The sequence below is a fragment of the Microcebus murinus genome, chromosome 2, assembly GCF_040939455.1.
Source record: "Microcebus murinus isolate Inina chromosome 2, M.murinus_Inina_mat1.0, whole genome shotgun sequence".
Taxonomy (NCBI): domain Eukaryota; kingdom Metazoa; phylum Chordata; class Mammalia; order Primates; family Cheirogaleidae; genus Microcebus; species Microcebus murinus.
Genome location: NC_134105.1, coordinates 17,830,289 through 17,843,547, shown reverse-complemented (window position 1 = coordinate 17,843,547; position 13,259 = coordinate 17,830,289). Strand labels below are relative to the sequence as shown.

Genomic DNA, 13,259 nt, shown 5'->3' with positions numbered 1-13,259 from the left:
TTCTCAGAAAAGAAAAAAAAGCTCTTGGTAGCAAATCCTAGGTAGGCCAAGGCTAGGAATTCATGGTTTCTTTCCACGGTTCCTTCGAATCTTCTCTTTCCTTCAAGCCTATCCCCCCCTACAGCCTGGACACCCTCAGTCACCTTTCGGAGGGAATCGTTTTCCTTCTGCCAGGACTCCATTTCCACTTTTGGACCTTCTCCACTGTTGTCTTCCACAGATTGCTTATCTTGTACGCTGAAAGACAGTGGCCTCTTTAAGAACTTTGAAGTCAGAAAGATCTGGCTTTCACCTAAGCGGACACATAGGTACTACAGTAATAGGGTATTGGGCAGGTAGGAACGGGGCGGGGTGTGGGTATATACAGACATAATGAGTGAGATGTGCACCATCTGGGGGATGGTCACGCTGGAAACTCAGACTTGTGGGGGGAGGAGGGGAAAGAGCATTTCTTTAAACCTTAAAATTTGTACCCCCATAATATGCCGAAATAAAAAATAATAAATAAATAAAATAAAAAAGAAAGATCTAGCTTTGAGGAGTTCTTTTATTTATTTTATGTTTGGGACAAGATATTTAAGCCATTCCAAGCTGTAGCTGGGGATATCTTAGGTCTGTTGTAACGTAAGGGGTGCCACAGAAGCCACTCAGTGTATATTAATTTTCTTTCCTGGGGCCAGAATCTATACAATGTGACACCAATTCTCTACCTGCCCAAGGCTCTTGTATTCTTTGATTTGATATTTTAAAAATATTTATCACATGTATTTAGATTATGAAAGTCACATACATATACATTCTAGAAATTCTGGAAAATATAAGAGCTCCTTTTTTCTTGGTACACATAGTCTGGGACAAAGCCAACTATGTCCCCTAACCCCACTTCTGACTCCAACTAATGGTCTCCTCCCATGGGTCTCCATAATCACTTATAGCATCGCCTTCTGCTATGATAAACAATAGGAACATTATTGTTAAATATGGAATGAGAAATCCAATCTACCCTATTAGAAATTGGATTTGGTCCAAGAGGCTGTTGAAGAATAGCCATTGTTTTCAGAAACTGCTATTAATATGGAAGAGGCTCCCAAGGCACTAGGAGAGTACATTATAGTATCTTGTTTTGTTCTCAGAACCTGTTATGGCAATGGAGAGCAATCCCTAGGGCTAAGGACAAACAGATGCTCCTGGTAGCCTTTAGCTTATTAGGGTCAAAATACAATAACCCTCAGTCCTCAGCACCAGTATCCACCTTTAAAAATTATATATAAATACCTAACTTCTCAGTTTATGAAGTGGTTTCATTCATTAATACATACATACTCAAGAACTATTATGTGCTAGGCACTGGGCTGGATCCTTCCAAAGGATACAATAAGCCTCCATTGCATTCTATTATTCACAGTGCAAAGAAAAGGAAGCTCAGAGAAGTCAAATGATTGCTCAAGTCACCCAGTCATGCAGATAAGTGAGCTGGGTAGCCAGGACTAGAAACTAGCCCTCCCCTCCTTTCCTCAAACCCATAGGAGTATTTACCTATATTTAGTGGAGGAGAATTCTCCTTCTCTCTGTCTCAGACTTTCCAATTGAATCTCCTTCTCTCTGCAGATTGCCTGTGTCTCCTCCAGCAAACTCTCCAGCTCAGTCACTTTCTCCTGCAGCTCTGTGCTCTTCAATTCAGAATCCTTAAGCTGAGAGACAGGATCCCATGATTACATCAATAAGCCAAGGAAGAGTTTGGTTACCTCAAAAAATTTGCAGTCCAGTTGCAAATTTGACAAATGTGAATCTGGACATGACTGCTTTGGGATGCTCCTTCCTTTCAGAAAGCCACAGGGTAACTGCATACAGCAGATGCTGAAGAAGTTCCCCTACTCGCCCCCTCCCTGATTGCCCCAGGTATGCTCAGACATTGCTGCTACCTGCTGGCTCTGCTTCTGATGGTCTTCCAGAGTGGGCAGGTCAGCCAAGTAGCGCTCCAAGGTCTCAATACGCTGCTGTTTCTCTCTGTTCTGTTCTGATTCCTTCTGACATTTCTTTTTCAAATTATTGATATGTTTATCACGACCCTTGACCTAGGGAAAGAAATGTTAAGAGTTTGTCTCCAGTGGGATGGGCGTGGTGGCTGACACCTGTAATCCTAGCACTCTGGGAGGTTGAGGCGGGAGGATTGCTCAAGGTCAGGAGTTTGAAACCAGCCTGAGGAAGAGTGAGACCTCATCTCTACTAGAAATAGAAAGAAATTAATTGGCCAACTAAAAATATACAGAAAAAATTAGCCGGGCATGGTGGCACATGCCTATAGTCCCAGCTACTCAGAAGGCTGAGGCAGAAGGATTGCTTGAGCCCAGGAGTTTGAGGTTGCTGTGAGCTAGGCTGACACCAAGGCACTCTAGCCCAGGCAACAGAGTGAGACTCTGTCTCAAAAAAAAAAAACGAGTCTGTCTCCATTCACTCCTCTAGGACAGTGAACATCACCTTTTGTTGAAGTGACCACTGTTTCTGCCTGTGGAGCTGTGAATATTGTTCTACTACAATGAAGGCAGGAAGAGGATCAAATTTTGTCATTTGGGATTAGGATATAAACTGCAGAGGTAACAAACTTGAACTTTCCAATCAAGAGCAGAGAATAAGGGTTCCTCGGGCAGTTTTAAAAATTAATAGCGTTTCTGTTATATAATAAAGAATTTGGGCCAGATGCGGTGGCTCACGCCTGTAATCCTAGCACTCTGGAGGGGCCGAGGCAGGTGGATTGCTCAAGGTCAGGAGTTTGAAATCAGCCTGAGCAAGAGCAAGACCCTGTCTCTACTATAAATAGAAAGAAATTAATTGGCCAACTAATATATACATAGAAAAAAATTAGCCGGGCATGGTGGCACATGCCTGTAGTCCCAGCTATTTGGGAGGCTGAGGCAGGAGGATTGCTTGAGCCCAGGAGTTTGAGGTTGCTGTGAGCTAGGCTGATGCCACGGCACTCACTCTAGCCTGGGCAACAGAGTGAGACTCTGTCTCAAAAAAAAAAAAAGAATTTGTTTGGACTTTGTCTAGGTTCCTGGGAAGTAACCTCTAAGCCCCTGTGATTTCTTGAAAAACAGGACAAGAGTGGGCCAGAGCCCACCATGAATAAATTTATGCTAATAAGATGATTCAAAATGGGGGCTGTTCATCTGAAAAACCAACTGCTTTGAGCCTAATCTACTATGAGGAATGAGAAAGGGAGTTTAAGTTCAATCATACCTATGTAAATGAAACTCCAATAAAAACTCTAGACACCAAAGCTCAGTGGAGATTCCTAGTTGGTTAACACACAGATGTGCTGTGTTTACATGCCCTGATTCCATAGGGAGAGGGCATGGAAGCTCTACTTTCAGGATGTTTGAGCTCAGGAATTCCAGACCAGCCTAAGAAAGAGTGAGACCTTGTCTCTACTAAAAAAAAAAAAATAGAAATTAGTTGGGCCAGGCACGGTGGCTCATGCTTGTAATCCTAGCACTCTAGGAGGCCGAGGCAGGAGGATTGCTTGAAGTCAGGAGTTTGAAACCAGCCTGAGCAAGAGCAAGACCCCATCTCTACTAAAAATAGAAAGAAATTAATTGGCCAACTAAAAATATATAGAAAAAATTAGCTGGGCATGGTGGCACATGCCTGTAGTTCCAGCTACTCAGAAGGCTGAGGCAGAAGGATCGTTTGAGCCCAGGAGTTTGAGGTTCCTGTGAGCTAGGCTGATGCCACGGCACTCTAGCCTGGGCAAGAGAGTGAGACTCTGTGTCAAACAAACAAAAAAAGAAATCAGCCAGACAACTAAAAATATATAGAAAAAATTAGCTGCACATGGCAGCACATGCCTGTAGTCCCAACTACTAGGGAGGCTGAGGCAGGAGGATTGCTTGAGCCCAGGAGTTTGAGATTGCTGTGAGCTAGGCTGATGTCATAGCACTCTAGCCTGGGCAACAGGGTGAACCTTTGTCTCAAAAAAATAAAAAAATAAAATAAGAAAAATAAACAGAGGGAGATGAGGGGATAAATGACTTGGAACAGAGGTACAGTGGGAGTCACAGACAATGTGTCCCTCACAAGTACTAAGAGCCTCTAAATTTGAAGTACCAGGTAGCTACAGAGGGAGGTATCAGCCATAGACCTGACTAATAGTAGGATTCACTGGAAGTCTATATCCAAGTTAGCAGATACCAACTTCACTCTGGGCTTCTCCAACAGGAGACTAGAGGTTTATTCTCTGGAGAATCAAATGAGATTCCAGACACAGGGATACCAGTCAGAGCTGAGAGACAGGGTGAAGTACTGGGTTGAAAACAAGTATAAGTAAGAATCTATGTATAGAAGTGTGGGACTCTAAGTCCAATTTCCTTCCCAGCACCAGGAATCCAAAGGCCAAAAGCATTCCTGCACCCAGCCTCCGCACCAGTAAGCAGGCTGAAGATTCTTCTTCAGAGGGTGAGAAATGACATCTATATTTCAAGTTCCCAAGTGAAAAGGGCAGTCCTTATCTGATCCTACAGTGAAGTCCAAAAGGCAACTACCATGAACCCAGGGCTTTCATCTAGCTTTTAAATGCTTCTTTCTTTTTTTTGAGACAGTCTCACTTTGTTGCTCAGGCTAGAGTGAGTGCCGTGGCATCAGCCTAGCTCACAGCAACCTCAATCTCCTGGGCTTAAGCGATCCTACTGCCTCAGCTTCCCAAGTAGCTGGGACTACAGGCATGTGCCACCATGCCCGGCTAATTTTTTTTTTTTTTTTTGGTATATATATTTTTAGTTGGTCAATTAATTTCTTTCTATTTTTAGTAGAGACGGGGTCTTGCTCAGGCTGGTTTCGAACTCCCGACCTTGAGCAATCCGTCCGCCTTGGCCTCCCAGAGTGCTAGTATTATAGGCGTGAGCCACCACGCCCGGCTAAATGCTTCTTTCTTAAATATGAGTGCCCACTCATTCAATGATCAAGCCTCTAACATGATGAAAGACCAAACAGAAAAAAAAGACCTGAGGAAATAAGAAACACTATAAGCAGATGCAGACATCCAAAAAAGCTATAATCAATTTTGTCAAAGATGAGATATTATATCTATGAAACAAAAACAGATGTCTAAAATTCATCAAAGAAACAAAAGAAAAGCATAATATTCAGAAATATACCCATCCCGCTATATGCACGGGGGATTGGTTCCAGGATTGCTGGCATACATCTATTAATAAATCTGTGCATACTCAAGTTCCACAGGCAGCCCTGTGGAACCTGAGTATACGAAAAAGTTGGCCTTCCATATACTTGGGTTTTGCATCCCTTGATGTGTTTGGTTGAAAAGAATTCACATATAAGTGGACCCACACAGTTCAAGCACATATTGTTTAAAGGTCAACTGTATAGAGGTATATATCAGGACAAAGAGAAGAGTTGAAGAGATACCATTGTGGGGTTGGACTAGGGTACAGAACTAGTAAATTTTTATTATAAACCTACTGACATTTCATTATTTAACTCAGATACTATTTTGGTTAAAAAAAATTTTTTTAACAAGCTCTCTTAAGTCTTTGCTGTACCAATAGCACCAACATCCCCTGGAAGCTTGTTAAAAATGCAGGATCTTAAGCTCCCTCCTAGAACTACTGAATCTGGATCTGCATTTTTAACAAGATAGCTAAGTGATTTTTAAACACATTTGTTTTGATACAAGTAGTCTAGAACTAAACTACCAAACTGATCTCCCAAGAATATGTGCTTCAGAGTAAGCTGTGAATTGAGAGGTACCAACAAAACCAAAGGATTTTAAACTACTTCTCTAATGATGACCGATCTTTCCCTAAGGCAATTCTGAGAGCACTGGCAAAAATAAACTCCCAAACCAGCTGCACACATGGAATTTTTCTCTACCTTTTAGATAGAGTAAGGAAAAAGCAGACTGAATACCACAGGTATTTCAACATCTTGCAACAGTGCCATCTGGTATGACTGCTCAGGCCAGTTTTCTACCCAGGCCAGCTGGCAGCACATCACAACCTGGGAAAGTGAGATTATATAGTGTTCCCTGACCATGGTAGTTTTGTGGAGCCAAAGCAGAAAGGAGGGGTTTCATTGCTAACAGACTGGTTCTATGTGAGAAATGAGTGAAGGGTCTCACCCAACTGGCTTCACTTGGTTCCAGGAATAGGGACCAGAAACCGCCTAGGATTTAGAACAGTGAGCTGACTGCCAGCTTCTTTGTGAATTAGATAGTTATCAGCTCCCCGGCTCACCCTTTCTTCCTGTTTCTTCCCCTCCTCGGAATGCTTCTGCAATGCCACTCTGAGCGACTCTCTGATAAGCTGGACTTCCACTTCTGAAGCAGACAGTTTCTTTTCAAGCTCCATCTTTTCTTTGCTCAAGACTTCTGTCTTCTGTGCAAACTGTGCACGTAAGAAAGTGTTCTCTCGCTGCAATTCCTGCCAGAGAGATTCTCAATATATAACTGTTCCCTACCCTTACAATCCCATGTACTTTACTTACTGCCAGCACACTTCATGGTCAAATATTACCTTTCTCCTAGAATGTCTTCAAGCAGGGCTTCTCACAGTGTGGTGCTGGGACTAACAGACAGCATCAGCTTTACTTGATGCTGGAATTTGTTAGAAATGCAATTTCTTGAGCCTAACATGTAGGCCCACTGAATCGGAAATACTATGGATGGGTCCCAATAATCTGTGTTTTAACAAGCTCACCAAGTGATTCTGATGCCTGGTCACATTTGAGAACCACTGTCTTAAAGCAATACCTGAGGAGTTGCAGTATAATGGAAGGAACACAAGATAAGACATCAGAAGACCTGGGCTCAAGGCCTGTCTCCCCTCTACTCAGGTTAAGTTCTTCCTCCTTGGATTTCAATTTTTTTCATTAGTAGAGGACTGAACTAGATTTTATCTAAGGGCCCTTCCCACTCTAATATTCTGATTCTGTGAAATGGAATACTGCCTTAACAGGCCTACTGGGCATCAAAGCCAGTACTATAATCTGTCAAATACCCAACACTCAAAAGCCCAAACTGCAAGCCAAGCACAGTGGCTTAGGCCTGTAATCCTACCACTTTGGGAGGTCAAGGCCAGAGGATCCCTAGAGGCCAGGAGTTCAAGACCAGCCTAAGCAACATTTTGAGACCCTATCTCTACCCCAAAAATAGAAAAATTAGCCATGCATGATGGTGCATTCTGCTGTAGTCCGAGCTATTCACAAGGCTGAGGCAGGAGGATCATTTGAGCTCAGGAGTTTGAGGTTGCAGTGAGCTATGATCATGCCACTGCACGCTAGTCAGGCAACAGAGTGAGATCCTGTCTCAAAACAAAAACAAAAAAACCCCCCAAAAAACCCTAAAACAAAAAAACAATAGTAAGCCATTAGTTAACAAAACAGCTTTTCAAGCTTTCAAGGTTTCAACCCCCACAGCCACTGATCTCAGTGAGAAAATGGTTATTTTCAGTTATACCTAGACACGGAGGAATAAAAATGAGAATGACTCTAAATTCCCCATTACCTCTGCTTCTCCCTCCATTTGGCCAGGGCTGGCAGATTAAGACTTCTCAGAACATGACCCAACTCTAGGACCTTATTATCTACCTTGTTCTGCCTTCCTTTTCTTTGAAGTATGTCTCGACCACCAAGGCATCTGGACTTTCACCTGGTACTACCCTCAAGCCTTTTCTGTGCCCACAAGGGCATGGCAGAGGTGCTTTATAATTAGGATGTTTACTCTGTAAGGGCAGGGATACCTACATCACTTGATCCCTTTTGTATCTCCTGGATATCTAATAGTGCTAAGCACAGGAAGACATTAAATTATGACAAACAGAATGCCATGCAGGTTGCCAATACTTACCTGTAGCCTCAGCAAGCAAACATCTCCAAAGGGAGCAGGGCGGCCCAAAAGTGCACTGTGAACTTGTAGTTCACTCTCTCGCACTTTTTGCTCCAGATGAGATATGTGTTTCCTCTGCCTGCAAAAGCCAGTAGAATCAGGTCTGGGGTCCTGACACTAACCCCCTCACAATATGAGCCCCTACTCTCCTTAAACAGATGAGTTCAATCCCTATTATGTATGCAAAGACCTTAGATTTTGGACATCACTATTTTGCTGAAGGAGGAGTAACAAATGAGAAAGATGACTGAGGGGAAATGAGGTTAAGATGGGCTGAAACAGGCTGGGCATGGTGGCTCACACCTGTAATCCTAGCACTCTGGGAGGCCTAGATGGGCAGATCGCTCAAGGTCAGGAGTTCAAAACCAGCCTGAGCAACAGTGAGATCCTGTCTCTACTAAAAAGATTTGAGAGTAATTAATTGGCCAACTAAAAAAAAAAATATATAAAAAAGTTAGCCAGGCATGGTGGTGTATGCCTGTAGTCCCAGCTACTTGGGAGGCTGAGGCAGGAGAACTGCCTGAGCCCAGGAGTTTGATGTTGCTGTGAGTTAGGCTGACGCCATGGCACTCTAGCCTGGGCAAGAGAATGAGACTCTGTCTCAAATAAACAAAAAAAGATTAGCTGAAATAAACTGGCTACCCCCTTTAAGCACTCCTGAGAGCCCCTGCAGAGATATACAACTGGCTTATCATATTAGTTAGACACAAGACTAGGCTGCTTAACAATCTCTATCATGAGGCAAGATATGGGCCTAAACAGAGGGGGATGCACTGCCCTTGGAAAGACTTCATTAGGTGCCCTTAATGGAGCCTGTGACAGTAGAGGCTGGCTCTTTGGCACCCTTTGCGCTCTTACTTGTCAATGAGAAGCTCCTTTTCCTTGAGAAGGTGTTCATTACTGTTCAAGATGCTGATCCATTGTGCTGGTTCTAAGACGGGCAGTGAAGGAGCAAAAGCAGCAGGATGGTGGCAGATGGCTCCATTCTGAAGCTGAAAGACAGGCAAGCACAGAGGGGCTTGATCTTGACCCACACATGCCTGCAAACACCTGAGCAGTACTCAGCTGGGTCTGTGGTCAAGGCCCAGCTTGGCTCAGCCTGATAAGGCCCAATGTTTAAAATAATTTTAGCTCTGATGCATGACTGGAAAGAACCTGTCAGGGAGATTTCTGCCAACTGAACACTCCCTGCTCAGAAAGGCTCTAGTTTCTAAGAAAAGGTCAGTTATCTTTTATTATCTGGCAACAGAGGCAATTCAGGAGCTAATATGTCCTCACCAACCAAGGAAAAAGAATATGTCTGCTCCCTTCCTTCCCACTCTTCAGCAGCACAAGGACTTTTTAAAAGAAAAATACCAAAGTGGTATAATGGAAAGAAAATAGGGATTCCAAGATGGTTTTTAAACCCTAGCTCTGCCACTTACCAGCTTTGTGAACCTAGACAGATTACTTATTTTAAGATCCTGGTAAGTTTCTACATTTACCTCATCGGTGTGCTGTAAGGATTAAAAAAGATTCTATATGTGAAAGTACTTAAACAATTGACTAGAATATAGTTAGTATGCAATCACTGTTAGTGTTCTACATTTTCAGGTTTTACCTTGTAACTCTCTACTTTGGTGAACCTATCTAGTGTTTAATCAGACCACCAACAGATTTAATGGCCAATAGTTCATACAAGCCTTCTCCTGTCTACAAACATCTTCCTTCATTCTTACAAATGCCAATGACTTTTCCTTTAAAGTCAAAACTTATAAGACAAGAGCTATAAAGTTCTAAGAACCACAAAGAACCCTCTAAATCCAAGGAAAGAAGGGCCTCTACCTGCATTTGCTCCATTTGTAAGCGGATCAATTCCAGCTGCTGCCGACAAGTGCTGAGTTCACAAGATTGCTCGTGGGGGTGCCAAGTATCAGGACTCGGCTGCCATACCTGAGAGGGTAGAGGCTTGGAGAGCCCAGGAGCAGGCTGGAGGCCCAAAGGGAGCATACCGCTGCTGCTAGGGTGTGGTCCATTGCGCTCAAATACTGCCCCGCTGCCTGGTGCTTTCTTGGCCTCAGGCAACGATTTGTACAACTCCTTGTTTGTGTCAGTTCTTGGATTGTGTAAGTGGACACGGTAGTGAGGATCTGAATAAAGTGTCTCCATCATTGCCGACTGATTGAGGGTAGATTCCATGTTAGGAATATCAAACTTCCTCACTTGTTCCTCTCTTTCATGGCCCACTGCTGGAAACCAGGACTGCTCAATTCCATTTTCTCCAGTAGCACCACAGAGATACATGAGATCTCTAGACAGGCCCGGGGAACGTTTCATTGCACCGAGGTCTCCATTTCTTGTCATCCCCACACTTTCAGCCAACCCTGACAAAGGGAGTTTGGAGGAAGAGGGTCCAGCAGGTATAGAATTTGGCTTGGCAGGAGAGGTCCCTAAAGTAGAAGGCATCACATGGGCTGTTGGAATGGTTACATGGCTTTTGATGGGCTGGAAAGAAGGGCTGCCACTTGAGCTGCAAAAATCTGCGGAGAGAATAGTCTTCCATAAGTCAAAATTAAAGCAGCAAGCTTTCTTCAGTTTGACTGCTATGCCAGACATTCTCTGCCTGTCCTGAGACCAAGCAGAGAGAGCACTATCATCAGAAGTATCAGGCAGAAAGGCATAGCAACCTAACTGGGAGATGTGTTCCAGGATCGCAAATGCCACGCACATCGTAAACCAACAAAAGGCAACAATGGCTTCACTTTTAACTTACACTCTGTCCTTTGTACTTGAATAAAAAATCTTGCTAGTCAACAAACACAGCTGAAAGCCAAACTTTTAAAAAGAATCACTTACTTAAGGAAAATGGATTAAGTCCATACCCACTCTTCTAGAAGCTGGGAAACTCTAAACTATAATCCAATCTAATAATAATATCCTTTCCAACGGCTGCTAGAATCCTCTGTGACCTCCAAAAGCCCCTAAATCTAAACTATTCAAAGAATAAAGCAAACTACATAGTCTTGCTCAGTATCCACAGGGCAGCGAGTATGGCATCTGAGTCAGGATTCTGTTCTCTCTCTCTTACCCCAGAACTGACTGCCTGGATATGTGAAGTTATTCTTAGTAACTCTCAGGTTTCACTATAGCACATTGAGCACTCTCAAGTGGCTATACTATTTATTTTGCCTTTCACTTGTCCCCTTGTGTGTACTCAACAGTGATTTTTAACATTTTCTTTGGACTAGATTTATATTTCCTTTGGCCCCTGCCTAGTCTTGGGAGACAACTCTCTGATTAGCCCTACTACACAAGGTTCACATTTCTACCTATCTACAACTTTAAAGTACTACTCTGAGGAGGACAAGGTCATAGAACTAATGTGCCGGGGTAGTGGGCTGCAAGCAAACAATAAGATAGGAATGTAAGGTAACACATTTATGACATTCAGCAGGCAGAAAACTGAATAAGGAGAAAAAGAATACCAATCTCTTCTTCCCCTTTCAACTATATCTAGTACTCTTTTCTAAACCAAGCACATCTACCATGGAGCAGAGAGACTATCGATTTGTTTCTCTTTTTTCTCCCCACCAACCAACAGAGAGCACACTCAGATAATGAGGACAGATACTATAACCTTTCCCAGAATTATATGAGTATAGATCAGCTACCACCTTCTCACTAAGCAGCTCCTTAGAAACACGGGCAGGCCACCTCACACCTGTTAGAATGGCAATTATCAAAAAGATGAAAGAGGCCGGGCGCAGTGGCTCACGCTGTAATCCTAGCACTCTGGGAGGCCGAGGCAGGCAGATTGCTCAAGGTCAGGAGTTCAAAACCAGCCTGAGCGAGACCCCGTCTCTACTATAAAAATAGAAAGAAATTAATTGGCCAACTAATATATATGTATATAAAAATTAGCCGGGCATGGTAGTACATGCCTGTAGTCCCAGCTACTCGGGAGGCTGAGGCAGCAGGATCGCTTGAGCCCAGGAGTTTGAGGTTGCTGTGAGCTAGGCTGACGCCACGGCACTCACTCTAGCCTGGGCAAGAAAGCGAGACTCTGTCTCAAAAACAAAAACAAAACAAAACAAAAAAAAAGATGAAAGATAAGTGTTGGTAAGGATGTAGAGAAAAGGAAACTCTAGTACACTGCTGGTGGAAATGTAAATTAATACAACCACTGTGGAAAGAGTATGGCAGTTCTGCAAAAAACTAAAAATAGAGTTACCGTATGATTCAGCAATTCTACTTCTGGGATTTGAAATCAGTATGTCAGAGATACCTGCACTCCCATGGGTATGGATTCATTATTCACAACAGCCAAGTTATGGAATCAACTGATAAACAGATAAGGAAAATGTGGTATATATACACAACGGAATACTATTAAGCCTTAAAAAAGAGGGAAATTGACATTTGCAACAACACGAATAAACCTGGAGGACATTATGCTAAGTGAAACAAACCAGGCACAAAAAGACAAATACTGCCTGTTCTTACTTATACGTGGAACTAAAAAAATTTAACAGAGAGCAGAATTGTGGTTGTCAGAGATTGGGAAGTTGGAGGAATGGGGAGATGTTGGTCAAAAGGTAAAATGTTGGCCGGGCGCTGTGGCTCACGCCTGTAATCCTAGCTCTTGGGAGGCCGAGGCGGGCGGATTGCTCAAGGTCAGGAGTTCAAAACCAGCCTGAGCAAGAGCGAGACCCCGTCTCTACTATAAATAGAAAGAAATTAATTGGCCAACTGATATATATATAAAAAATTAGCCGGGCATGGTGGCGCATGCCTGTAGTCCCAGCTACCCGGGAGGCTGAGGCAGGAGGATCACTCGAGCCCAGGAGTTTGAGGTTGCTGTGAGCTAGGCTGACGCCACGGCACTCACTCTAGCCTGGGCAACAAAGTGAGACTCTGTCTCAAAAAAAAAAAAAAAAAAAAAGGTAAAATGTTACAGTTAGACAGGAGGAATAAATAAGTATTTAGAAAAAAACACAAAAAACCACAACTGAATATGCGCAAGCCTTATCCATGTATGTAGAGTATCTAATTTCCTATACGTAGGTGATCTTGTGAATATATAAAAGGCACACTAAAAAAAAAAACAAATCAAAAAGGCTGAATAATTTCTGATAACATGCATCAGCCTCTCAGAACACAAAGAAAGTAATGACTGAAATAAAGGACACAGTTTTGATGTCCTAAAACTTAAGTATAGGACTAGTCAACAAGGTTAAGGTAAACTGGTGGACACAGAGACTTCCAAGATTAGTAAGCAATCTACTTGAAATCCTCCATAACAGTGCCATAATATCAGCTCTCACCAATAGTCCTTGGCTCCCACAGTGTAATTATGTGAGATTGTGGCACATGAAGGGTTGCT

General features: G+C 43.0%; 1 protein-coding gene across 2 annotated transcripts in view; it reads right to left on the bottom strand.

Moving 5' to 3' along the window:
* Positions 1 to 13,259, bottom strand: part of CEP85 (centrosomal protein 85) — a 35,351-nt gene that overhangs the window by 6,569 nt on the left and 15,523 nt on the right. The window contains exons 1-8 of one of the 2 annotated variants that reach the window (XM_012750536.2): positions 10,733 to 11,621; positions 9,722 to 10,416; positions 8,756 to 8,889; positions 7,859 to 7,976; positions 6,249 to 6,434; positions 1,923 to 2,075; positions 1,537 to 1,691; positions 144 to 237 (exon numbers count right to left, since the gene is read on the bottom strand). In XM_012750536.2, the coding sequence (XP_012605990.2) occupies positions 144 to 237; positions 1,537 to 1,691; positions 1,923 to 2,075; positions 6,249 to 6,434; positions 7,859 to 7,976; positions 8,756 to 8,889; positions 9,722 to 10,342 (1,461 nt within the window). In that variant the 5' untranslated portion in view covers positions 10,343 to 10,416; positions 10,733 to 11,621. Of the gene's footprint in view, positions 1 to 143; positions 238 to 1,536; positions 1,692 to 1,922; positions 2,076 to 6,248; positions 6,435 to 7,858; positions 7,977 to 8,755; positions 8,890 to 9,721; positions 10,417 to 10,732; positions 11,622 to 13,259 lie in introns of those variants that run through there. The other variant, XM_012750534.3, reaches the window with a different exon arrangement.